The sequence below is a fragment of the Mesoplodon densirostris genome, chromosome 1 (assembly GCF_025265405.1).
Source record: "Mesoplodon densirostris isolate mMesDen1 chromosome 1, mMesDen1 primary haplotype, whole genome shotgun sequence".
Taxonomy (NCBI): domain Eukaryota; kingdom Metazoa; phylum Chordata; class Mammalia; order Artiodactyla; family Ziphiidae; genus Mesoplodon; species Mesoplodon densirostris.
Window position 1 is genome coordinate 217,228,962 of NC_082661.1, and position 26,452 is coordinate 217,255,413.

At 38.7% G+C, this 26,452-nt stretch overlaps 1 protein-coding gene across 3 annotated transcripts in view; it reads right to left on the bottom strand.

The window, feature by feature from the left end:
- The window catches only part of UNC5C (unc-5 netrin receptor C), a 406,146-nt gene that overhangs the window by 39,343 nt on the left and 340,351 nt on the right, over positions 1-26,452 (bottom strand). For 2 of the 3 annotated variants that reach the window (XM_060115238.1, XM_060115249.1), the window contains exons 7-11: positions 24,355-24,519; positions 7,325-7,381; positions 5,140-5,331; positions 3,780-4,124; positions 631-718 (exon numbers count right to left, since the gene is read on the bottom strand). In XM_060115238.1, coding sequence (XP_059971221.1) covers positions 631-718; positions 3,780-4,124; positions 5,140-5,331; positions 7,325-7,381; positions 24,355-24,519 — 847 coding nt within the window. The remainder of the gene's footprint in view (positions 1-630; positions 719-3,779; positions 4,125-5,139; positions 5,332-7,324; positions 7,382-24,354; positions 24,520-26,452) is intronic. The other variant, XM_060115244.1, reaches the window with a different exon arrangement.

Here is a 26,452-nt window from a genome sequence, read left to right on the forward strand (position 1 = left end):
CCTCTTGTTATTTTTACTTAAAGTAACTTCATCTTTACGATTATGACACATTCAAAATAGCCCTTAGATTCAATCTAGTTTTAATCAACCCTAGATCCATTTAGAAATATAGATTTTATACGTGCTAAACATCAGAAGGAGGTCGATAACACTTCAAAGCTAGAAGAAAGTCCCAAAAAGAAGAATCTGCAGGTGAGAATAAAGTGCTAGGCTGAGGTGGGGATGGCAAATCAGGGATTAAGGGGTTGTCTAATTCTCTGTGGCCTTTAACCCTATAATGGCAACAGGATGGATTCCTGAACCAGGCCACGTGAAGCTGATGTCTCTTTGCATCTCTTGCACAATCTATGGATCACATTTCTGGCCATTTTTTTTCAGTTAATATGGCCACATTTCCACTTGGGAAAAGATCTCTGGCCTTCTGCCCATATTTAAGATCTGCAAAAGTGTCTGAAGCTTCAAAGATAAAGAGAAGTAAAAACTGACCTTTCACAGGGTCTCGGTGAAAAAGGACATGCCAGAAGCAGGGCAATAAAGACAAAAATATGTTGGGTTTATTCTTTCTAATGTACAATTCTCCTCCAAGTCAGACATTGGTAAAGTCAAGTGCACCAGAAAAAGCGTATTTACCTCGTATTTTCCTTCCTGTGTACAGTCACATACATTTCGTAGACTCTCCCTTGGGGAATGGCCCCAGCGGGAATCAGCAAGCTTACTCCTGAAGAGCAAAAGAGAAAAGCAGTCACATAAGACCTATGAATCCAAAGGGAACTTCACAGAATGCCTTTGAAGCAAGTGAAAAGGAATGAGGAGATTCTGCGGCCACATAGCCATAATCCTGCTGCTTTTCCTCTAAAGGCATGTAAATATTCGTACCTGCCCTGCTTTCCTTCCTTATTGGCCTTATTTGTTACCACAGCCCCCTCTGAACTGTTATGGAATTACTTAAAGGAATGATGTAATTTTTAAACTCCTGTTTTATTTAAGGAATAGACAGATGGTTTCACTGTTGTTTTCCTTGTAAAAGGAGGGGAAAACCAACTGCTCTTAAAATCTCAAACAGCTGTAATGATGTAGCCTTTCTAATTAAAAAAGAAAATCCCCACAAGATTCAAAGTCAGGGAAATGCTAACCTCAACAGTATCAAAAAATGTTTATTTCTGAAGTATCTGGTTAGCATCCATGTTTTCCTGCAACAGAATAATAATTGGTGAAGAACTGCTTTCATCATACATAACTCTACAGAGAGTGAACACAACTGCTAGTTTTAGTCACAGCAGGTCGAGCAAGTTTTTACTTAGTTGCTAATTGGTGCATTTTGTAGGACTATTGGATTGAGCTCTAAGTTAACTGTGCTGATAGCAGTGGTTTGCAACTTGGGCTTGCAGCAAAATCACCTGCGGGTTTTGCTAAAGCACAGATTACTGGATCCTACGCCCAGAGTTTCTATTCAGAAGGTCTGGGGAAACTGTGGTTCTAACAAATCACTAGGTGATGGCAATGATGCTGGTCGGTAGACCACACTGTAGGAACCGCGGGCTTGCACCGCGGCGGTGTCATCAGAGAGTAATCCACGGTGGGCAGCAACTTGAAGATACTTAGCTCCATGATTTTATTCTAATAAATGCAGTTAATTTCAACTCAATAAAACTTTACAGACAAGACTGTGAGGACAGTATTTTGCATGCTGTGAATGCCAAGAAGTAAAAGACAGCATTCTTGTCTTTGAGTAGCTTATTTAATTAGCAAGGCAATGGAATACGCCATATGAGCACAAGACAACAAGGAACCTGCCCAACCACGTTGCAAAGTCTCAAGAGTAAAGGACAGAGAGTTAAAGAGGTATAATTATTCAAAGCCTTTGTATATCTGGTGGAAAGTGTTGAGGCATGGCCTTCTTGAGAAGCAAAGTGACATGAGCCTTGTGGTGCTGTGGGAAGTGGAATGTCACACTCGTGTCAGGATGGTTTGGTGAGGCACAGAGTGGAAGCAGGGAGACCACACATGAGGCACCCAAGCCTCAGTATTTTTATTTTTTCCAATGGGAACAATGAAATGTACCTTTATGTTTGTTACAGGGATGAAACAGACTATGGATGTAAAGTAACAAGAATAAGGCCTGACACATATTAGGTAACTACTGTTACTGTATTAAATAAAATAGTGCATGCAGATCACCGATGCCCAGAACATACTTAAAACATGCTAGCTCCCTCCTTTCCACTTAAGAACCTTTATAATAATTCATATGTGCAAAAGTGACAGATGTAGAAATGCAAAGGAGAGGTAGAATCCAGTGGATATCATGAAAAAATAAAACTGTCTTGGGAATAATATAATGTTTAAACAATGAAAGAACAATAGAGTATATTTTGATCTATTCATTTGGTAGCCTATTAAAAATATATTTAAAATCATGATTTTAAAAGGCATGCTATAATAGCATGAGAATGAGAAAATTTTGAATAAAAGCACTTTATGTAATGTGTGATCTCAGCTATGTAAAATATATTTTAAAAAAGGAAAAATGGGGGCTTCCCTAGTGGTGCAGTGGTTGAGAGTCCGCCTGCCGATGCAGGGGACACAGGTTCGTGCCCCGGTCCGGGAGGATCCCACATGCCGCGGAGCAGCTGGGCCCGTGAGCCATGGCTGCTGAGCCTGCGCATCTGGAGCCTGTGCTCCACAACAGGAGAGGCCACAGCAGTGAGGGGCCCGCGTACCGCAAAAAAAAAAAAAAAAAGGAAAAATGATATTCCATTAAATATTTCAATTTATTAAAATATACTTTTAAAGATATGGGGTGAAAAACTGCCAAGGTGCTGAAGTGGGGGATTGAATGAGAGGAAGAGTCAAAGACAAGTTCATATTCAGATGTGAAGACCAACTGGTTCTGTATATTACTTGGCTCTATGGCTGTTTACAAATTATATTCTCTTCTTATGCTACATATAAACCTTAGTTCAAATTGTTTCTTTTTACTGTGTTCACAAAATAATCTGTCTGATCCAAAAGAGCTACTGTACATTTACAAAGGAATCCATTAAACCCTCTCATAACTGATAGTTCCCAGCCCATTGCTACTACTGATTAATGAATACCAAACTTTAATCAAACATTATGAGTCACTAACTTCAGTTCACTATTTAAGAGCATTATGGGACTTATGCTCTAGAAGCAGATAACTAAACAAACTGAAAGCTGAGTAATACTACAAAAAGACAGGTGATGAAGCTGTGATTCTCGGTAGATATATCAGAGGTTGGAGTGAGTACCTTATAAATACTTTGAGCCTGAAGACTGTGTAATAAAGAGTTAAGTTAACAAATGAAGATCTGATGTCTATTATCATGTCCTCTGATCATCTAAAAATTCGTATTCTGAAGTACTGCTTCCTGTAGGAAATTGGAACTGAATCAACTGATATGTTTTCTAATTAATTTGTCCCTTTAAAGTGTGATGACAACAGTGAGGGCTTCTGGCTTAATGTTGCCTTCTGAAGCGCTATTAAAAGGAAGGTCAATGACAGTTCTAAATTATGCCTCAGCAGAAAGCTGTGAGTGTAATATTTCTAGAGGAAGTGTTTTCAGAGTTGGATGGAGAAAGATAAACGGTTTTGCTGATTTTGACTGAGGTAATGTTTGGTTTACACTGAAAGTAGATTTGTGTTAGACAGGATACATTTAACTTTTCAGGCCTCATGAAAACGAATAATAAAGATTTTGGCACAAGAATAAGTTTTCAAGCTCTGTCTCTGCAACGTAAAGACCTTTAAGAAGTACCTGAATTGGGAATGATAAGGTGACCGCCGAGGGAGTTGAAGGTGCCAAAAGCAGTGCAGGATGGGTCCGTCTGCCTTGCTAGACTCTGACTCTTCAGGTTGAGGGCCTCATTCTCCAACAAGGATTGGGTCATCTGAGGGGACAGCTTTGATGCAAACTCAGAGAGGTCATCTTGGGGTGTGGCAGCACCTGAGGTATTGTACACTTTGATTTTCAGGTTAGGCAGTGGATCCAGAATTGGAGAGTTGGTCATTGGGATTTTGTCCGAAACATCATGCAAGGCATAAACGGGTCCTCTGTACATGGCTGCAGCTGACGTGAGGTCTGGGGGTACTGCCAGGAGATCTGAGTCAGAAGGAGAAGGAACGTCCATTTGCATTCTTCATTCAGGCAACCTACACTAGCCAGACGACCCCGACACTTTCTGAGCCAACAGCAAAGCAAGTCAACAAATATTAGCACTGGATAGGCTCTAAAATTCTGCTGAGAACAGGGCAATTAGATAACTAGGATCTGTTTTATTATTGGCTACAAACAAACAGACAAGTTCATTCTGTATTTCACCTTGAAGTCTCCTTATTGTGTCTATGGTACTTAGTTATTTCAACAAATTGGATTCGTGATCCTCACTAGCTGACTAGGTAATAGTTTCTCTTGTCTATCCTGGATTTGGGTTCATCTGTAGACCACTGTATTCATAGCAATACAAGATGTCTTGTCAAAAGGAAAAAAAAGGAAACTCAAGAAATCAATCAACCAATCTGTGTACTCTTCAAATAAACGTTAAAAAGTATGACAGAGAGGGCTTCCCTGGTGGCGCAGTGGTTAAGAATCCGCCTGCCAATGCAGGGGACGCAGGTTCAAGCCCTGGGCCGGGAAGATTCCACATGCCGCAAAGCAACTAAGCCCGTGCACCACAACTACTGAGCCTGCGCTTTAGAGCCCATGAGCCACAACTACTGAAGCCTGCACGCCTAGAGTCAATGCTCCACAACAAGAGAAGCCACTGCAACGAGAAGCCCGTGCACCGCAAGGAAGAGTAGCCCCCGCTCGTCGCAACTAGAGAAAGCCTGCGTGCAGCAACGAAGACCCAATGTGGCCAAAAATAAAATTAAAAAATATATTTAAAAAAAAAGTGTGATAGAGCAACCTGTTAGAGAAGGGGAAAAAAAAGATCTGTGCACCTTGTCAACTCTAATTTGTTATAATCAACAAAACAGACGAAAATCTCTGTCTTCATGGAGTTTACATTCCAGCTGATGTGACTGCATTCCAACCTGGTGATTTCACTGATTTTGAAGACACACAGGGAGGTTGCTTACATGCATAAGTCCAAGTGTGAAGTGCAATGTCAACTGACCTTGCCTTGCTGCCTTGATGTTCACAGGCTGAAAGCCTCCATTGAGTGCAGAAGAGTCAATAATATCAGACTCAAAGTCACGATGATTCTTCCGATACACAAAGAGGGCCACAACTACCGAAATGGCCAGGCAAACTATCACAGCTATCACAATGCCAACATACAGAGCAACATCATCTGAATCAGGAGCAGCTAAAGGGGAAAAGGAAACATTGAATTAAATGGTTAGAGAAATTTCCCACAGTACACATACGTATTGCTATAATTTTTTTAGACATTTATTGCCTTTTTTATAGGTTAATTTCAAAGCTCTATAAAACTGTGGTCTTTCAGGGGGAAATTATCTCTGATTTCTTTCTCTTTCTTTCTCACTCTGCATCTATCCACTCACTAATCTATCTTAAATTGGGCAACATAACAGACCATTTATTACAAGGCGTAAAAAGAAACTGGAGCTAAAACCCTCTCAACCCACAGGAAAAAAAAGTGTATTACTAATTTCAGGTGGAAAAGTTTGGAAGCCAGCTTTGAATTCTCTTATAGTTCTTTATAAACATAAACACTCTATTAGAAACATCTGGCATGTTCTGAATCTGTATATTTATTGAACCAGAATATTTTTCTAAGTATCATTCCAAGTCACAAATTACTTTCCACAGCACTCTTCTCACTTTCCCCTAAATCAATGAAGGGGTGGGTGGGAACAGTGGAACTAAGCAAAGCAAACACTGGGAGCAAACATGTTGGGTTTGAAAGGTGTGCTTTCAGAAGACCCAGATCTGGGGAGCAGAGGTTAATGCTGATAACTCCAGGCTTTTGCTACAGATTCAGTATTACCTCTGAGAACCCTGAGCTTCTCACGGTTTCTTGTCAGAGATTTACATTTGAGCTACTCATTACTGGAATAAAATACAGCTCTATGGTGTACCCAGTAAGATAAAGGCCTGGTTCAGCGATCAGAAAGGTCAGCCTACTCCCCAAAAAGGCAATTAAGCATTTGATTAACATGGTGTGAGGTCAGCTGGGAGGTCTGTCTCTGGGTAAAGCAAGAAGAAAATCCTATAAATGTTGCATGTTGCCTTAGTGGCATTAGAACATGCTCTGATCCAATGGCAAATGGTGATAAAAGCTGATAATTTAAAGACAACAAACCAATAAAATTAAATCTTTCCTGAATCCCTCAGACATCTTTAAGTCTCTATTTTTAGTTTTCTGTGACCCACAAAAACTGTCAGCAAAATTAACCAAAGCTGTTCCCGTCACTGTGAAAGGTGATTAAACTGGTACTTCAGATGGTCAAGAACCACCTTTTTATGCTCAATTGTATACATGTGCATTTTGCAGGAAGAGGATTTTCAGGTTTGTAGGTTCCATGGCTTCCTAAAAGTCATGGAACCACTACTCTCTCCTAAGACTCACAGCCACATGGTTTATGCAGTGAAATGACTCCTCATTTTGATTGCCAGCGGCCCACGTGATCACCCACACTCTCATGTCATGTATCTTCAACACACTAACAGTAAAAAAGAATTCCCTATGGGAAATTGCTCCATCTCTTTTAGGATTTTGTGTTTAAATGTACTGTATGTAAAAGAATCCCTTCTTTTTAAACAATTGTCTTTCCCAAAGTTTCTGTAATACCTGCTCAAGCATCAATCAAGTCAATATTGATGGATCTTTTCAGGAAACCAGTGACATACCAAGCCCTCCTGGTTGTGTGAGCTGACTTCCCTTTGCTGCTGGGTTTTATCTGACGCCCTACAGCAGCATTCTGAACTCTGGTCAGAAAGTGTATCTAAATCCTTAATGTTTGACTTTACCAGGCTGTAATTACTTATTCAATATTCATGATTTCTAAATCAACAGATGTGCATTTTCTCAACCTTTTTCTTTTTAGCATTCGAACCCTGCCCTTTATTTAGATCCACATATTTCATGATATGGTTTGTCAGCTACTGGGACTTAAGCTTTGAATGATAGACTGATAGATTTTAAAGCTGGCAGAGGCTTGAAATGACCCTTTCTTCTTTTCAGCAGTGAAAATCTAATTTGTTTTTCATGTTAGAATATATTAGGCGCCTATTTCCTGTGTGCACATCTGTGATCCAAAGAAAGGTAAACTTGAACTGGGGGCAATAACGTCAAACGATTATTCAGCAACATAAAAACCAAACATCAAACTTACAAGAAAATCCATATTCATTCTGGGTTCTCTGCTCAGTTGAAATAGGATAAATGAAACCTTGAAAAGAAACAAAAAAATGAAACAAAAATGGGAACAAAATCAAATTAATGAGGGAAACAAAATGAGAAGCATGAAAAATGGTTTAATTAAAATAAAAGGAGAAGAAACCTGGGTCCTTTAAAATTCTGGTTCAGTACAGAATTATGATTTTGCATCTCCTGTCTGCTCTGGAGCCTCACTAAGAATTACTAAGTAGGCAGATTGAATTTCAGAGCCAAAACTGGTCTCGAGTCACTAACTTTGCAGTGCTTAAAGTCTTCCTTTTATTGAGCATAAACTCTAATGGATCTAATTTATTTCAGACATCAAGGGTCATTAGCATAAGGAAAATCTTTTTTCCTTATCCCTGCCATATGCCTTAATTCCCAGGACATATTCAGTAAGGGTCTAAACAGTTTTTTCCTCTTTTATTTAATCATAACAGCTTGCTCTCGGTCTAATAGAACTAAAGAAGGCCTGTCGTCATTGGTCAAAGGTTAAATACCCATTTACAGAGCTGAGCAAGACCACCTCTCCTCCTTCCATCTCAAATCTACCTTTTGGGTTTTCAGTTGTTTCTTGCCCCTCCATTTAATAGGAATCCAATAGGTTTTGCCCAGGGACTGAACAGTTTGTCAATGCAATGGAAACTGGATGCTTTTTACTTGAAATCATTCAAAAATCAATAGGGCCTAGAGGTTATAAGGCTATTTATTTTAGGGCTTCAGAGGAATAGTGTAAATTGGGCAAAATAAAAACCTCATCCCAACAGTAAATGCAGAAACAACACTAGCAGTTTTATTCTTCTTTCTTTTTAGTGTATTCCAAGGAGGAAACTGATGATGATGATGATGATGATGATGATAATAACAATAGATAATAGCAATAATGTGAAGTAGAAGATGGGGAGAAAACATTTTTAAAATGTGGAACATAAACTTTTTGAAATGAAAATCTGTGGAAAAATTTAAAGTATCACATAGCTGGCACCCAGAGTTTCCTAATATTTAACATTCTGTAACATATGAATTAATCAAATGACACAGCACCATTTGGATTAATGGAATGAAGATGAATAAGAACCATGTGAATTAAACTTTCTGAGTAATACTTAAGGGCAAAAAATGTAAAGAAACTGCAAGAATCACAATTAATTGGTTCAAAATTAAAGGCCTCTAATGCTTTAACACTAAAGGTAACTCTAAATCGTGCCTTATGTAGATCTTCCGTAATTTGCTGAACACGCAGTTCTTACAAGCTATTTACCTATTTTGGGGAACTAATTCAGGAGAAACATGCAGTGCTACCTTAATGAAAGAGAGGTTTGCTGTAGCCCAGACAGGTTTGCTCTCAATTAATTTTTAATGCTTTATTTTAGAGCAATGATTGCAACCTCCTATCAGTTTTATAAATATTATATTCCTTATTCCAGTTGTCTGAGTCCATGTATTAGGTTTGATTTTCATTTTTAAACACTTCTGTCTGGTAATAACCTTTTTCCATCTGTATTCTGTGAACTCAATAAAAGGACATCTGGGACATACACAGGCACAAGAAAAAAGGTTATTTTTGAAACCCAAAGACTTAAGACAATATAATTTCACTGCTAGTACAGGGGACCAGATAAGTGATGTCATTGTGGTAGGGGTGATTTTAAGTGGAAGGATGTCAAAAGATTTTTCTTCTTTTTTTTTTTCTTTGCACGTGAGAGGGCCCAGAAACAAGCGTAAAATAGGGTATTTGGGGATGGTCTGATGTTCACCCTGAAATTTCTGATAAGAATCAGGGTGGGCCTGCTGGAGTAAGCAGAAGAGCGGTATCTTGTAAAACCAGAAGCCTATCTCCAGAGAGATGGGTCTGAAATTTCACCCTGTGAAGCAGTTTTTCGTTTTCCTTGGCTTTCATCTCTACTTCCCAACAGAATCCCTGTTCTTGACAGGCAGACCAAGGAATAATAAAAAGGAAATTTATAATCTCTACTTTCCCATGTTTCTGTAGATCTGGACTGCTCAATAAAAACTTTTGTGCCTTGTGGTACTTTATCTGAGACTTCTATTTCCAGGCACAGAACTGGAATCTATTCATTCATTCATTCATTCACCTAACAAATACTCTTGAACCCTATTACTATATGCTGGGTTCGATTTTAGGCATGGGGTACAATGACAAACAAGATGGGAAAAGTCACTGCTTTCATTCTTGTTTAACAGAAAATAAACAAGTAAACAAAATTATCAAGGTCATTTCAAATGCCAAAAAAGTCCTCTTGGAAAATAAAAAAAAATGTAATGTGATTGGAGATAAAAGAATGACCAACTTAGGGAATCAGGGAAGAATTTTCGGTTGAAATGAAATTTAAACTGAAGCTTGCACAAGGAGAAAGAATCAGCCAAGTAAAGATCTGGAGGGAACAATGTTCCACGAAGAGGGACAGTGGATGCGAAATTCCTGACACAAAAACGAAGCAGGGCTTCCCTGGTAGCTCAGTGGTTGAGAGTCCGCCTGCCGATGCAGGGGACACGGGTTCGTGCCCCGGTCCGGGAAGATCCCACATGCCGCGGAGCGGCTGGGCCGTGAGCCATGGCCACTGAGCCTGCGTGTCCGGAGCCTGTGCTCCGCAGCGGGAGAGGCCACAACAGTGAGAGGCCCGCGCACCGCAAAAACAACAACAACAACAAAAAATGAAGCAGTCAGATGGTAGTGAGTGAAAGGAAAGAGGGAGGGGCTAAGCTCAGAGTGGGTAGCAGCCAGATCTTGTAGGCCTGGTGGTCCACCATGAGGAGTTCCAATTTTATTCTTACTGAAATGCAAATCCTGTCATCAGACGTAATGCTGAAAAGATCACTTTGGGCAGCGAAGTGACAGAATTTTATGGATGGTTTCTACAAAATTTGGCCTGGGAGATGTCTATCAATGGGTGTATCAATATATTTAATGAAGTGTCTGCATGTGAGGTTCCTCTAAAATTAAAAAAAAAAGTCTATTAGTTATTTCTCACAGCTAATAGTGACCAATCTAGCCACACTGTTATTTTCCGACATGGGAAAATTTAAAACAGACAAGCATTAAGTACACTCACCAATGGTTCAACACCCCAGTTTACTCTGTTAAAGAAACACTGATGAAGAGCTTTGGAAGAGGCAACTCTGGAAAACGTTTTCCATCCTTTTCAAAACCCTTCTGCAACTACACAACTAAAACATCACTTAGGAAGCTGGGCATCAGAATAGAAGGGGATTACTGTTCTATCCCCCAAACGAGGGCAATATAGAATCACTTTCTAGAGTTTGCTTTTATACTTCTCCATCTGATCCGTCTTTCACGGAACAACAGGGAACATCTTCTTCAGTTAATGAGGTGATCCTGTTGAGAGCAGTCCTAGCAATAATGAGAACTCGCATCTCTGGCAGAACACAGTGCAAAATAATTGTTTTTAGTGTCACTATCAACACTCTGGTTCATAAGTTAGGGATTTCAGTTAACTTTCCTACTACTTGAAAGGCAGGTCAATTGAAAAAGCACCTCAGTGGTTGGCCAAGGCAGTGAAACTGAGTTTTTCAATCTCATGGACTTCAGGTTTGAATCCTAGCCCTGTCAGTTCCTTAACGATGAGAGCTTGGTCAAACTAAATACTTCATTTCTCTAAGCATCAGTTTTCTAATCTGTGTAAGGGATTATGAATATGCACTTCCATGAAGTTGTGGAAAGGATAAATGAGATTTATAAAGTGCTGGTACATTGAAAGCAATCAATAAGTGACAACCATATCAATATCCTTATGATGCACATTATAAGTACACTAAGACAATGGCTCTTAAGAGCAGTAGAGTTGACACAGCCTATTATTCAATAAAACGAGTAGGAAATTTGTTTGAATTTCAGGATTCCTAGTTATGACAGAGACAAGGAGCCCAGTTTTTTTTTTTTTTTTTTTTTTTTTGTGGTACGCGGGCCTCCCACTGCTGTGGCCTCTCCCATTGCGGAGCACAGGCTCTGGACGCGCAGGCCCAGTGGCCATGGCTCACGGGCCCAGCTGCTCCGCGGCACGTGGGATCTTCCCGGACCGGGGCACGAACCTGCGTCCCCTGCATCGGCAGGCAGACTCTCAACCACTGCGCCACCAGGGAAGCCCTCACCCTCCCCTTTTAAGGAGGTTTATTCCTGGCCTTTGTGGCTTCTGGCAAAGATACAAGGGCATGTTTCAGAAGCAAATTTCCAAGGCCAGAGAGCAATTTGATACTAAAATGATTTCTCAACCAGAGGTGGTGCCACATCTAAATGGGATGTTTGGAAATAGGGCAGAAGAGGTGTTTTTGCTTCTCATAATGATTAGGGGGTTGTTTGAGGCATTTGGTGAGTGAGGGCCAAGGGTACTAAATGTCCTGCAATGGGAGGAACAGTCTTGCCATGGAAGAATTGTCTGGAACAAGAGGTACCTCCATGGATAACAACTTTGTTTGTTTGTTTGTTTTTGCGGTAGGCGGGCCTCTCACTGCTGTGGCCTCTCCCGTTGCGGAGCACAGGCTCCGGACGCGCAGGCTCAGCGGCCATGGCTCACAGGCCCAGCCGCTCCGCGGCATGTGGGATCCTCCCGGACCGGGGCGCGAACCCGTGTCCCCTGCATCGGCAGCCGGACTCTCAACCACTGCGCCACCAGGGAAGCCCCCATGGATAACAACTTTGAAAATCACCTCCCATGGACTGACAGAAGGAGCACAGAGCAATAGTGGGCTGTTCTTAAATAGTTAGTGAAATGCTTCTTATGCTAAGCCATGTCATAAGTGCTCAAAACATCCGTTTAAGAGATTATCTAGTTCAACTGTTTTTCAGACGAGGAGAATCAGTCCCCAAAATGGGAAGTGATATTTTAAAGTTAAGGAAAGTGTTGAGACTCAAATTTGGTTTCCGTCCTCCTGTGAGTAAAGCTGGCAATGTGCAGGTTTTGCACTGTCCAGCTCTGGGAGGCCCTGTTCACCGTTGTGTTGATTGTGGATGTGGATTGTTAATGTAACAATGTTGCGGCTGATGGTAGTTAAATGACTTGAGGAAGGAATGACTTTCCTAATTTTCACAAAGTCATCCTTTAGACTAGAGATGGGGTTTGCGCATATTTTCCAGCTGATGTTCAACTGTTATAAGAGACAAGAGCTCATCCCAAGCATCTTAAAAAGGAAAGTGAGCCTTCCTTGGTTTTATACAGCAGCAAGTAATATCAAGTTATCCTTACTTGTAAGTACATGGCTCTTAATTGTGTAATGTCTGAATATAGCCTGTTTGGTGGGTTTATATTTGGGAAATCTCAGGAACAACACCAGGAGCTATATACAAATCTTCATTTCCCTAATAAACACTAACTAGATATTTCTAGTCTTTTAAATTTTCTTTTCATGCAATTCGAATAATAGACAATAGTAAAAATAATGATTTTATGACTAAATTTTTAAAAGATAATGCGAACTGTTTTTATGCCATAAGTAGTGTTTTTTTTGTTTGTTTGTTTTTTTGTGGTACGCGGGCCTCTCACTGTTGTGGCCTCTCCCGTTGCAGAGCACAGGCTCTGGACGTGCAGGCTCAGTGGCCATGGCTCACAGGCCCAGCCGCTCCATAAGTAGTGTTTTAATAGAAAAGTTATCAAGCAAATATGCCGATGTGAGAAACATTAGAACTTCCGAGCATCACTAGCCAGGTTTAAATTCCTCAAAACCAAGTCTATGCCCTTACTAACTCGCAAACCCCCAGGATGTTAGAGTTAAAATAGATCATTTTTAGAATTCCCTCTTCTAACCCCTCTGTACCTGCTGACGGAGGAGCCAGAGCACAGAGCAATGAAGTGACTTGCCTCACATGACAAAGCTGGTGAAACAGCAAAGCGAGGGGCAGATCCCAGCTCTTAGGCTACAGCCCCGTCATTTTTATACGTATTGTCTAATGAATAGATTTAAATGAGGAGAGACAAGGAAATAATAGAAAAGGGCTTGATATGTTCATGGCTTAATTTGCAATTCAGCTATTGAATGAGGTAATGCTAATTATTTAGACTAGAAAATAACCTCTCCATGTGAAATGCTATCATTGATACCCATGAGAAAGTTAAAACAGAGATTTTCGCCCTTAAATAAAACAACTTCTAAATAGTGTCTTCTGTTGCAAGTGTGGGGTAAGCAAAGAGGTGCACCATATTTGGGCATCTCTAATGTAATTGACGAGCCATGCTAGAATGATGTAGTTGTTAATGTATGATAACCACTTTGTATTTGGCACAGAACCTACCATAAATGTAAATATTTAAAAGGGAAACATTGTTTCCCTCAAAAATGATGCCAACAGGAAAAAAGGAATAAACATCAAAAATTGTAGGGACACTACACATAAGAAGAAAATCACATTTTAAAGCAATGAAAGCTGATCACCATTTGCTTTCAGCCTCCAAGAGCCCACATGGAAAAAGGCTTATTTCAAAATGAGACAGATGTGGGTTCATATACTGGCTCTTATACTAACTTGTGGATGCTGGTGGGCTCTTTCAATTTTATGCCTCGGTTCCTTCCTTACCAAGACAGAGCTATTATTAGCGGGATATCAAAAGTTCTGTTTGTAAGATTATTTTTTGTACCTTTTGAGTTTTATTAAGTTGAACTCAGGTCAATTTTGTTTCAGTTTCGCCACGTCTAACATAGTAGATTGGAGTTAGAAGCAATTAATGCCAGGGCCTTAAGTCATTATATTAGGTGGAAAGTGAATAAAATTAAAATTACATCTGCAATTCCTTTAAACTAAAATATATATATGATACAGTAATTTTTACACTCTCTAGAGTTTGAGAACCATTGAGCCAGATTTAAGAGAGACATAAAAGGAAAGTCTTTATGTAGCTGTCTTGGAATTAACTCTGTCTTTAGATTAGCTATCAAGTTTGTAGCCAAAAGGAAGATGGGTGGATTTTTTTATGGTGTTCCTGCTTGCCTTCAAGGTTACTCATTATATTTCAATATGGAGCTGTGTCTATGGCCTTAATACATGTAAACAGATTTTATGATATTGTGAGGATTAAATAAAATAGATGATGAATTCATATCTCATATGGGGAGTAGTATATAAATTATGAATATGACATAACTCAATTCTAATTTATAAAAGCATTACGTGTGTTCTGTAAAAGCCCATGTTTTGAAATCATCAAGCTTCTGGTTAGTTTTAGAATATTTATCTATCTGAAGTACAATAGGCCACTTCAGAAGATCTGTCCTCACTTTTATGACCCTAGCATTAGAAGAATCTCTCTTCTCCATGGATTTCCCTCTCTCCTTGACCTGGTTGCTTGGTCTTTCTTTTTGCCGGTGACCTTACACCAAGCCAACATATGTGACTTTTCTCATTCCAATTACATTTCTTCTGATGCAAATGTTCTCATTAAAAACCTCAAGGGCGGGCCTCCCTGGTGGCGCAAGTGGTTAAGAGTCCGCCTGCCGATGCAGGGGATACGGGTTCGTGCCCCGGTCTGGGAGGATCCCATATGCCGCGGAGCGGCTGGGCCCGTGAGCCATGGCCGCTGAGCCTGCGCGTCCGGAGCCTGCGCGTCCGGAGCCTGTGCTCCGCAACGGGGGAGGCCACAACAGTGAGAGGCCCGCATACCGCAAAAAAAAAAAAAAAAAAAAAAAAAAAAAAAAAAACCTCAAGGGCTATTCAAAATAAACATGACCAGATTTTGTTTTTTGTTTTTTTTTTTCCTTAAGGTTGTGTCTTATCTAACCAGCCCATCAGGACTGCACTAATGATGTCAAAGGTCAGGTCTGTCAAAGACCCTCACAGTCATTTATTATAATTTACCACTCTTCTGAGGGTTTATTTATTGACAAGGGCTTAAGGAACTCCAAATAAATGAATACATAAATCCTAGGACATGACAACAAAAATTGAAAAGAACATTTGCTTATCACTGATGTCAGATATCTAAATTGCCACGGTAATTTGTGCTCCAGCCTTCACAGGACAGTGGGCCATGCTTCACTAACTGATCTACAGCCCTGTTCCTAACATTGACAACCACACCCTTCTGAAAATGAACAGCAGGGAATGGACATCTCAAATATAAAACCCTTATCTTGTGACCCACAGAAGGTGACGAATAAATGTCTGAAATTTAATCCAACAGTTGAGTAAAATCAAACCCACAGATCAGCTGCCCAAGCATTTTCAGTGCAGTATTTTCTATTCTCATCAACACTCCTTCAGAAAAAGGATAAATTATTAAATCCAAAGGCAGTGATAAATAAATCCATAGTATTAAAGACATCTGATAGAAAAAGTAAAGTGATGAAAAGTCCTGAAGTAAAGAGGCCAATTCCTAGCATACACCACCCTATCTGCTGGGTTTTTAGGCAAAAAGAAAACAAGCAAAAGCGCTGGCCCTGTCCCTATGTGATTTTTTTTTAAAGGTTAAGAAAATATAGCAAATAACTTTAATAAGTAGCATATCAAATTAAGATATTCTTCAACTCTGCCTTATGATTTTTTCAAAAAGGAAGGAGAGAGACAGGAGATGAATGAATCTATCTGAAACGGCATAAATGCAAAAATGGGACTAGAAGTTAGCTACAGTCAAATGACTTTTATTTGATGTATGCTGGGGCCTAGTACACATTACACAGTTTCAGACTCAACAATAATAGGGTCTATATAACATCAGATACATTCTTTTTCTTTTGTCTCACTTAGAAGCTAAGTTTGGCCCTATGTGATCTTGAAGGAGTCCTAGCTTTGCTGCAGTTGTGAAAGGTGGTACCCTCCTTAATCCCCTCGGAGTTTACTTTGCATCCTGGAAGCTGAAGACTTTGCATTTGTCCTCTCACACCCATCTGTTTGGGGCTCCCTTAGGTGTTCAGCAGGTTTCTGTGGGCTAAAGTTCCTAACCACATCCCTGCTTTCAAAATCGGGAAAATGTTTTACCAGAAAGGAAAAAATGAACAAGTAAACCACACTCATTATACCAGAGACAGCACAGCACTGTGTTGGGCAGCCAGTCCACGGACAGAATATTTATTTGCCAGCTGGGACACTACGCGTATCAAGGACTCTACAAACACAGCTATGACATCAACTTCTTCCAAACTATAGATACAAGCACTCACTGTCTGACACTCACAATTATGCTCTCCTATCAAACTGCTGTGTTGACAAGAATTTCACTGGAAACTGACTAGCGCCTTCTCCAATGCCTACCATGGCGGTGATAAACACATCATGCTCACGTGAAGAGCAGCCTATTTGTAACGTAAATTATTTCCTCACATTAAATGCACCTGGGATTCTGGGGGGCCCTGGTATGCAGTGTGTCCCACTACAATTCACACACAGAGTTCTGCCACTTCCTCTGTAAGTGAGAATGAATGGAAGAGCAGGGTGACATGTAAATTTTTTAATGAGTAAAAAGTGCTAAATTTGCAGACTGCATAACATTTTAATTTCCCAAAGTCAGGAAGTTCACTGATGCAGACACAATTCTAGGCAGTTCTTGTTTGTAAATTGCAATTTCTAATTTGTCTACTGTTGGCATAAACCCTCTTCAGCAAGAAGGAGTAATTCTAAATTCAGATTTGAACTCTTACATATCTCTATGTGAGACTCCAATCTTCAAATGGGATTAGAAACCAAAGTCTGTAGGAATAGCTGTGGTAACGTAATAATCTACCTGAGGGTATTCATAAGTATATATAATGTACCATTTCTGGACCAAACCACATACATAGTCCTTAGGTTGCTATTTTCAAAAGGAAGAGGTAAGCATGGATTAAACCATTACATGCCAACCATAACAGAGCAGATCTTACTACAAATTCATTATAAAGATTATAAAAGTTAAAAGTTATCAGGTCTTGGTAATACAATCGTATTTCAACATACATGGTAAATACACTTATTGGCTTAGCATTTTGGGGGACTGTCTTAAGTGCTTTTTTTTAATTCTCTTGTACCTCTTTCTCTCTGTGTCTAGTGTGTCTGCTCTCTTTCTCCCCAAAACCATTTTATGCAAATCCTATTTCAAAACCATATGGCAGGGCTTCCCTGGTGGCGCAGTGGTTGACAGTCCGCCTGCCGATGCAGGGGACACGGGTTCGTGCCCTGGTCCAGAAAGATCCCACATGCCACGGAGTGGCTGGGCCCGTGAGCCATGGCCGCTAAGCCTGCACATCTGGAGCCTGTGCTCTGCAACGGGAGAGGCCACAACGGTGAGAGGCCCGCGTACCGCAAAAAAACCCCAAAAAAACCCAAAAACCCATATGGCAAGACTTGGAGCCACTTTCATATAATCTTAGAGATGATATAAAGAAACCTAAATGGGTACACAGCACAAGAGACCTTCCGTTACTGCCTTCTGAATAAGATACAGTATTCTTTAGTATTGTTAAGTAAAAAATGGTCTTATCTGTTATTAATGTTAACTTTCTTGTATCCGAGATATCAGACGTGTGCTTATTTTCAGTAGTGGAAAACACTCCAAGTCATCTACCCTTTCTTGTTCAATGCAATCCATATCTCTTAGCATACCTAAGAACTCCAATATTAAATTCTGTTTTCTAATTAACAATGTGCTTATAAACCAATAATGCCCAACTTCTTTCTGGTATATTAAGTGACTCTTAACAGTTTTGAATGATCCTTTAATAATGCATTCTAGTGAAATTACACCAATTCCTGGAAGTTCTTAATTTGAAAGTGGTGTCTCCAGTGTAAGAACTACTTTTCCAGACCACTGAGGATATACCCAGTGTAATATATACATGATATATGTTATACTTCAATAACTAATGTGTCTGGACAGCTTAAAAATTTAGTGGAGCTTCTGAAATTGCTTAAAGACCATGACCTTTTTTCACAAATGAAATTATATAGCATCACATAATGAATCCAATTTACTAAAGAGTTTAAGAATAAGTATGGTTGCAAGGACAGAGTGATATGCATATGATAAGCAACTGGGAAATAATGCAAAACTGTAATTCAGTTCCAAATCCCCCCGTCTTCACAATCCTTTTGTATATGTACTTGGTTTACTGGCTATAAGTAACTTGCCGCCAAGGATTTTTTTTTTTTTTTTTTTTTTTTTTTTTGCGGTATGCAGGCCTCTCACCGTTGTGGCCTCCCCCGTCGCGGAGCACAGGCTCCGGACGCGCAGGCTCCGGATGCGCAGGCTCAGCGGCCATGGCTCACGGGCCCAGCCGCTCCGCGGCATATGGGATCCCCCCAGACCGGGGCACGAACCCGTATCCCCTGCATCGGCAGGCGGACTCTCAACCACTTGCGCCACCAGGGAGGCCCGCCGCCAAGGATTTTATACAAGTATTTTATGCAAATACTTTTTATGTAACCTAATCTAAATCTAATCTAATTTGAATCAATGTGACCAAATTCCCAGGACAGATCAGTGATATTGCTACATCTCAAATAACGAAATGAGACTCCTGTTTCCAAGATCATGCAGTTGTTCTAGCCAATCCTCAACACTCCTTTTTTAAAAAGTCATTTACAATTATAAGCATAATGAAATACTAAATATAAAGAATATTGAGAATAGAAAGCATATTGAAAAAGAAAAAAAGTACCTGTAATCTCACTAGCGTAAATAAATAAATTTCATTCATCTTTTTCCTAAGCTTACTTTTATATAGTTATGACTGAATGCATACATAAATCCATATTCTGCTTTTGCATGTTAAACCACCATAAATATTTTAGTGGCTACATGATATTCCACCTTATGGAAATAGCATTTACTACTTAATCATTGCTCTAGTATTGGACTTTTGTGTTTTACATTTTTTACAATAAACTACAAAGAATATGAATGTATTTGGCACATATATTTTAGGTATTCATATTAATTACTGAAAACTTATTCACTGATATAGGATTCCTGGATCAAAGGAGAGGAATAATTTTAAAGCTCTTAACTCATATTGTCAAACTGCTTCCCCAAATCATCATAAAAATTTGTGTTCCCATTTACAAAATACAAGAGATTCTACTTTAGTGCACATTTGCTAACATTCAGCATTATTATCTTTTTTTTTTTTTTTTTTTTTTTTTTTTTGCGGTATGCGGGCCTCTCACTGTTGTGGCCTCCCCCGTTGCGGAGCACAGGCTCCGGACGCGCAGGCTCCGGACGCGCAGGCTCAGCGGCCATGGCTCACGGGCCCAGCCGCTCCGCGGCATATGGGATCCTCCCAGACCGGGGCACGAACCCGTATCCCCTGCATCGGCAGGCGGACTCTCAACCACTTGCGCCACCAGGGAGGCCCACTTGCGCCACCAGGGAGGCCCTATATCTTTAAAATATTGATTAATTTTGTAAATAAATAACCTTGAAGTCTTTTGGTTAAAAACTTCAGTTGGCATTGAGGAAATATCTGTATTTTTAAGATGTCTTACACAAAAAATTTGGTAAACAATTTAGAAAACTTTTAATTATCCAACAAAAAATTAAACATTCTAAAAACTATAAAGTCTAAGAAAAAAAAAGTATCTAAATTAAAACTATGAGCAAAACCAATCTCTAATATGTGTTACTTAGGCAAAATGGGAAATGGAATTTAGAATGGCCCAATTAGATAGTCAAAGCCATTAACTGGACATTTTAAAATAAAGATAGAACTACATTGTAAGTTCCATTTCTTAACTTTCAATCTTTCTCTATAATTGTGATTTAAGTATGTCTCTCATAAACAATATAAAACTGGATTTTTCCTGTAATTTTGAATTTCCTTTAACAGATAAATTTAATTCATTTACATTATTATCCTTGATATATGATAATCCCTAATATATACCATCTTATTTGTTTTCATTTAACTATACTTTTTCTTTCTTTTTTGCCCCTTTTCTGCCCTTAAAAATCTTATTTTTAATTTATATATTCAACCTTTATGTGTGTAGTCAGTCTTAACATTTTAATTGGAGCACTTGAATCAGTAAAACTTAACACAAGTAGTATTACTGTTCTTTTCCTGAACACACAAAAATTAGAACATTTTAACTTAGATTACACCTTCCCATATTCTGTGTTAATGCTGTCTACAGTTTAGTTCCATTTTATTTTTAACTGCCCCTTAACTGGTCCCTCAATTTTTTAAAGAATCGATTTTCATATTTTTAGTAGTTTATTCATTGAGAGTTTGTGAGTAGTAAGCTCTATCTTGATTATCTCAAAAACTTTAAATTTTGCTCTCTTGAATAATAAATGTGGGACTTTTTCATTCTATCTTCCATGTGTTTTAACCTACCTTTTATATAATCACTCATTTTATCTTTCCTCCTTGTATTCTGAAAAGTTTCATGAGATCTACATTCCAGTTTACCAATTTTCTCTTCAGCTTTATCTAATGCTGTCTCTGACCTGATCTGATGTTTAATTTTCCATTGAGTTCTAACTTTCAATGAATCACATTCCATTTGATTTTTCCCCAAATCTGTCTGTCCTCTTTATAATATTCTTTTCTTTCATTTGTGCTTATATTCCTTTTAAAAAGTTTGTCTTTTTATTTTTATTTATTTTATAGCCTCACTCAGATTGTTGTAGGAGTCCATGTTATTAAAGTACTAACTCACCTATTTATTATGTTGCCAACTCTCTCTTACAGCAGACTATTCCCTTGGGTGATATAAAACTTTATTTTGTAAATTCATTTTCAGGAGTGGGCTATCTTTATCATAGACCAACGCACTTGGGTTGTGAAAAGAACTCTAGAAAATGGCTTGCTGTTCACTTCCGCTGGTACCCCAGTTTTACTAACTTTATAAACTGCACATACTTTGCTTTTTGTTCCCTGTACTGTATCTTAGACTCCATACCCAGAACTGGGTGTTGGAGTGTGGTTTTATCACAGGTTTAAGTGAAGACTTCATTTTTCTTTTCTCTACCGTGAATTTTCCTGTAGCTTCGCTGGGCTGACGGGTAAAAAATTTCTAGTTAGTTTTCATGGTGAGAGCAGCCATTCATGAGACCCAGTTTTATGCAAGGTTCTGGCTTTCAACTCAGCCTCAGAACTGAAATCCTAAAGCCTAATCCCTAGGACTTACATCCATGTCTAATGCTCCTCTTGGTTATTCTGGTGTCCACTCATAGAGGTATACTTCTCTAGATTTGAGTTCCTACTTCATTTCTGCCACTTGAGGATTTCTTTCTTTTGAACTTGATATGCTCGCTCGCTCTCTCTCTCTCTCTCTCTCTCTCTCTCTCTCACTCATACACACACACACACACTCCAAATGTGTGTATGTCTTTTAAGTTTAAACATTTTATCCAATATTTCTACATATTTTGAGTCAAAGATATTTATAATGAGAGAAATGGCTAAGGAAGAAATGTCTGAATATTATTTTGAACAAATTAGTGAATAAACACGGACAGCATTATTTTCTATATACTTCACATTGTATTGCTCTTAAGTACCAAGCTGACTTTTAAAATATACTACACTGTGTTATCTAGGTAACTCTGAATTCTACTGACATCCATTATGGACTCCAAATTTCTCCTTCCTAGCAGTATATCTACATTTATATCCAAATCATTTGTAGACAATTTTGAGTAGATTCAGAGGTTGTACTGCCTCCCTAGTTCAAGGGTAAGTAGGCTAGCTTTACTTTGAGATAAACAGCTCTTTATCAGTATTGCAATATTATCAGTGCATTGAAGACACTAATTTTCCTAAAGTACATAAACATTAAATGAAAACTCCTAATTGTCAACTGCAAGTTTCTAGCAGTCTTTTCTACTCCCATTCTTTTTCTTAATGCAGACCATGTCCTTCTTACAAGCTTGGTACTTACACTATCAGAAAGCCTTTTGTTTTCCAAAATAAGGACCAAGAACATTATCATTTCTTTGCAAAACTTTGTCAGCAATACTATGCCAGAAACACCCAGCTTACTGGTAAACAGAAACTATAGCTTTCACTGTAAAATACTATAATCATTCAGCGCAACAGTATCTGAGGTTTTTATCACCGAGTAAATCAATAATAGCACAAACTACAGTTCTCTTTTGCACTAGAGTAGATACAGCAGGGCAGATGAAAGAGTTTATTGACCTAGTAGAGACTGTTACTACAGCAAATCAGAATTATGAAAGGAAACAGCTTTTTAACTAATTAATTCAAACACCCAAATGTTCCAGGCTAATAGGAGACTTGATAAAGAAATAAACAAACAACAAATCACACCTCTTGTAGCCTCATTTCCCTTCCTTACACACACATCTCATGCCACCATTATTGGTAAACATCCAATCATTAGAAAAAATTCTATTAATGCTTTAAGAAATCAACTAGATGCTAAGGGGATGCTATGTCATGAAAGTCTTAACTTGAATATTTCATGCTTGTATTTGACAAATGTTATAATTTATAATGTGTCATTTGTGTAACTAATAAAAGGCCCAATGTTCCATCCTGCAGCATTGTACTCCTTGTTAAATATGTTGCTTTAGGAATTTAAAAATATGCACAATAGAAACAGTAGGCATTAAATCACCCAAAGTTGAAAAGTATAATATTGAGAAAGGGAGTGAGAGAGAGAAACTTCAAATATTGCTACTTTCAATCACATGAATCAATTTGCTCAGCACTAAAAGAATACTAAATTATAAAAATGTTAAAAAATAACTTGTGTATGGTACGTTTTCATTTGAATCCTCAACTCAGACTAACACCAAGAGGAACAAACCCTGGATCTCTGGATAAATGGTTAGTAAAAGAGCTGTATTCTTTCCATTCTGTGTTTCTGGTACAAACTTAGAGGCACAGCAGTCGTTCCCAAATCACAACCAGAAGCTATGCTTTACACCCAGCTGCAGTCTGTTCGCAAAGAATACCATGTACCGTGGACAGAAAAATAAGAGGCCCACTGGCTTTTTATTCTGTGTCAGCAATGTAATTCCCTATTTGTATGTTAAGTAAGGTTTCTTTTTAAAGGTCCCTGTCCCGTATAGACTCTGGAAAGTAAACAGAATTTCATAAATGTGCTGAAAATAAAATATCTGATTCTTAAATGACAAACACAAATACTTCCATACAAATACACTTGGTGGCTTATATTCCACAAGCAATCTGTAATGTGTTACAAGAAACGTCAACAGTTGGCTGCCATTGGTTAAGATCCAAAGACAGCACACTGCTTGATCCATTCATCCGTTATAGGTGGGATTTCAGAACAATTCTTAGGACCTTAATGCATGGTCATAAAAGGGATGGTAAATTTTGTACATCTAAGGGCTCCTCAAGAGAGGAGTGAGAGTCTGCAAATATGGAAATCAAACCACCATCTCATTAAGAAAATCTAAGGAAAAAAGCCATGAAAAATGTGGAATACTTAGCTTATAGCACCTATTATATTCCTGAGCCAATCTTCTACACCCATTTTTAAAAATTTATGTTTTATAAACATTAGTCCCTTTAGATAAATGTTATAATTTCTAATACAAACCCAGCATTTTCAAGGTGTTGTGAATATGTTCACACTGAACACTTGTAAACTGGTAAATCTACTTGCAGAAATATTTCCTGTCCTTATACATGTATTTTAAATTTCGTGGACTCTGGTTCAGTAACAGCCATGAATTAGAAATAAATAGCTTACTTTTTGGAAGTCATGTGACTCTGTGAGGAGTTCAGGGTGCCCTTTTGTGCACTATAATAAAACTGAGTAGCACTTCCCCGCCCTGAAAAGAATGACAGCCCCTCCATGGAAACAACTCAATCCCTTTTTGTTCATGGGAAAGCAATACTGTGTGTGTCATTTGTTAACTGGATACAGTTATTTTTCATTCCGGGTTCTGGGAGATTCATTTTTTTCAATTTTGACAGAGACCCATGATATTGGTATAGTATTGCATTTTTGTTTAAGAAGTTTTTATTTTTTGATATTTCCCTTAAAGAAATCCAAATGGTTAAACCTCAGACCTCCCCAGTGTCTGTCGTTTGCTCAAATAGACTTACTCTGCATGCAGAGACCATCCGTGCAGTTCTTGGATTGCAAGACGAGGCCGTCGCAGTCCCTGCCTCCGTTCTTGGGGGCTGGTGCCGTGCACTCCCTCCTGCGCCAGTGCGTGCACTCGGTCCCACAAGTCGACCACTTGCTCCATGAGGTCCACCTGCCATCCACTGCCACACAAAAACCAGCATCGGGTCAAAGGAAGAAGGAACTTTTTGAGGGCAGAGAGGAGGAGAGCACAAGCAGAAACAAAACACCACCAAACACTGAAGAAAATGCCCCCCGAGGAACACTGCATTCATTTTAACTGCTGAAGTAGTGCATGCTCTACATACGTTGCGTGGGCTCTTCGAACTTCCCTTATGAGGTGTGTGACTACTTCTTCACTGACCAAGCAAACGGAAGCTTAATGGGACACATAGAAACCAAAGCTGTCACCAGGAGCTGCATAAAAATAAATCCTGGTGGTGACCCTTTTTCTATTAAAGGGGAAAAGTCTGGATTTTGGATTGAAAATTAGGGAAACTCTTTTTGGATCCAAGATTCCTTCCTGCATAATGTAATGTGGGTAGTGCAAGTAAACCTCTGTGGGGTTCAGAAGAGGCTGGTAGAGTGTGGAAGAAATCCATCCATCCATCCATCCGTCCATCAACCCACCTACCTGCACCCTTCATCTACATCCTATACACTTTCTATTTTTTCATCCATGCTGCTTGATTCTAATATCTTCTGCAATGACTTCTTGAAAAGACTACATTATTTTCCATTTATTATTTGATGATTTCATTCCATTATTTGATGATATATGTTGCTATTTTTATTTTAAAAATAATATTTAAGCACATTCCTAATTTTTTCCTGTGATTCAGTCATTTAGAATAGATTCACTTTCTTAATTTTTGTGCTTGACTTGTTAGTAAACTTCAGTGATAATGAGCTAAGATATCTCTACTTTAAAAACACACAACTTAAATACCCTAGTACATTCTTTAAAGGTTCTTACATAAATAAGAGGAAAATATTAAAATAAGAGTTAAATTTTTAAAAATTTCCCTGAAATACATAAATAATCATCTAGGATTCAATGTAAGACAATCGCAAACATCATTTATTGAACATGCAATGTACATGTGTTATACCTACATATTGACAGAAATTAGATCAATTTAAATAATCTACATAGTTTGGGAAATCTGTGTGATTTCATATTCAAATTATTGTGTAACTATATGTATTATGTATAATATGTATAGAGATATAAATATGCCCACATGAAAAAATGATGGAAGCATTAATATTTCAATTGTACAGTTAGCTATATAAGCAACTCCCAGCTACCTGAAGAAAAGACATTTGCTTTGATCTAGACCATCCCAAAGTACACACACAAACACACATTTCTATTTCAACTAAATGCTCAGTGCATTTCTAATTGTGGGAGTCAGTATGCAGACAAAATATAGGAGCATACAAGAGAAAATACTGAAATTCTTAGCCTAGCTAAGTGTCAAAGTTTGTTGCGTGCATAAAAGCTCTCAAAGGGTTCAGTGTGGGATACTGTTTTGATATTCGGAAATGAAAACAGGAATATAAAATTTATATTATGGTTTTCTCTCCAGTTCACTTCTCCAATCCATCTCTGAGGAAGTTCTACTAAAAGGATGAACCTGACAAAAGTTAGGCACAATAAAGGGAAGTAAGTAGTCTTTGTATCTAAATAATGAAAGTGACAGTATAATAGCGACCCCAATGGAATACAATAAATTTATGGGTTATTTCAAAATAACGTTAGCTTAATTTTTTTTAATATATATACATATATATATATATATTTTTTTTTTTTTTTTTTTTTTTTTTTTTGCGGTATGCGGGCGTCTCACTGTTGTGGCCTCTCCCGTTGCGGAGCACAGGCTCCAGATGCGCAAGCTCAGCGGCCATGGCTCACAGGCCCAGCCACTCCGTGATATGTGGGATCTTCCCAGACCGGGGCACGAACCTGTGTCCCCTGCATCGGCAGGCGGACTCTCAACCACTGCACCACCAGGGAAGCCCCTAATATATTGTATAATTGGACATTTTAGTGGGTTTTGGTTTTGGCAAATA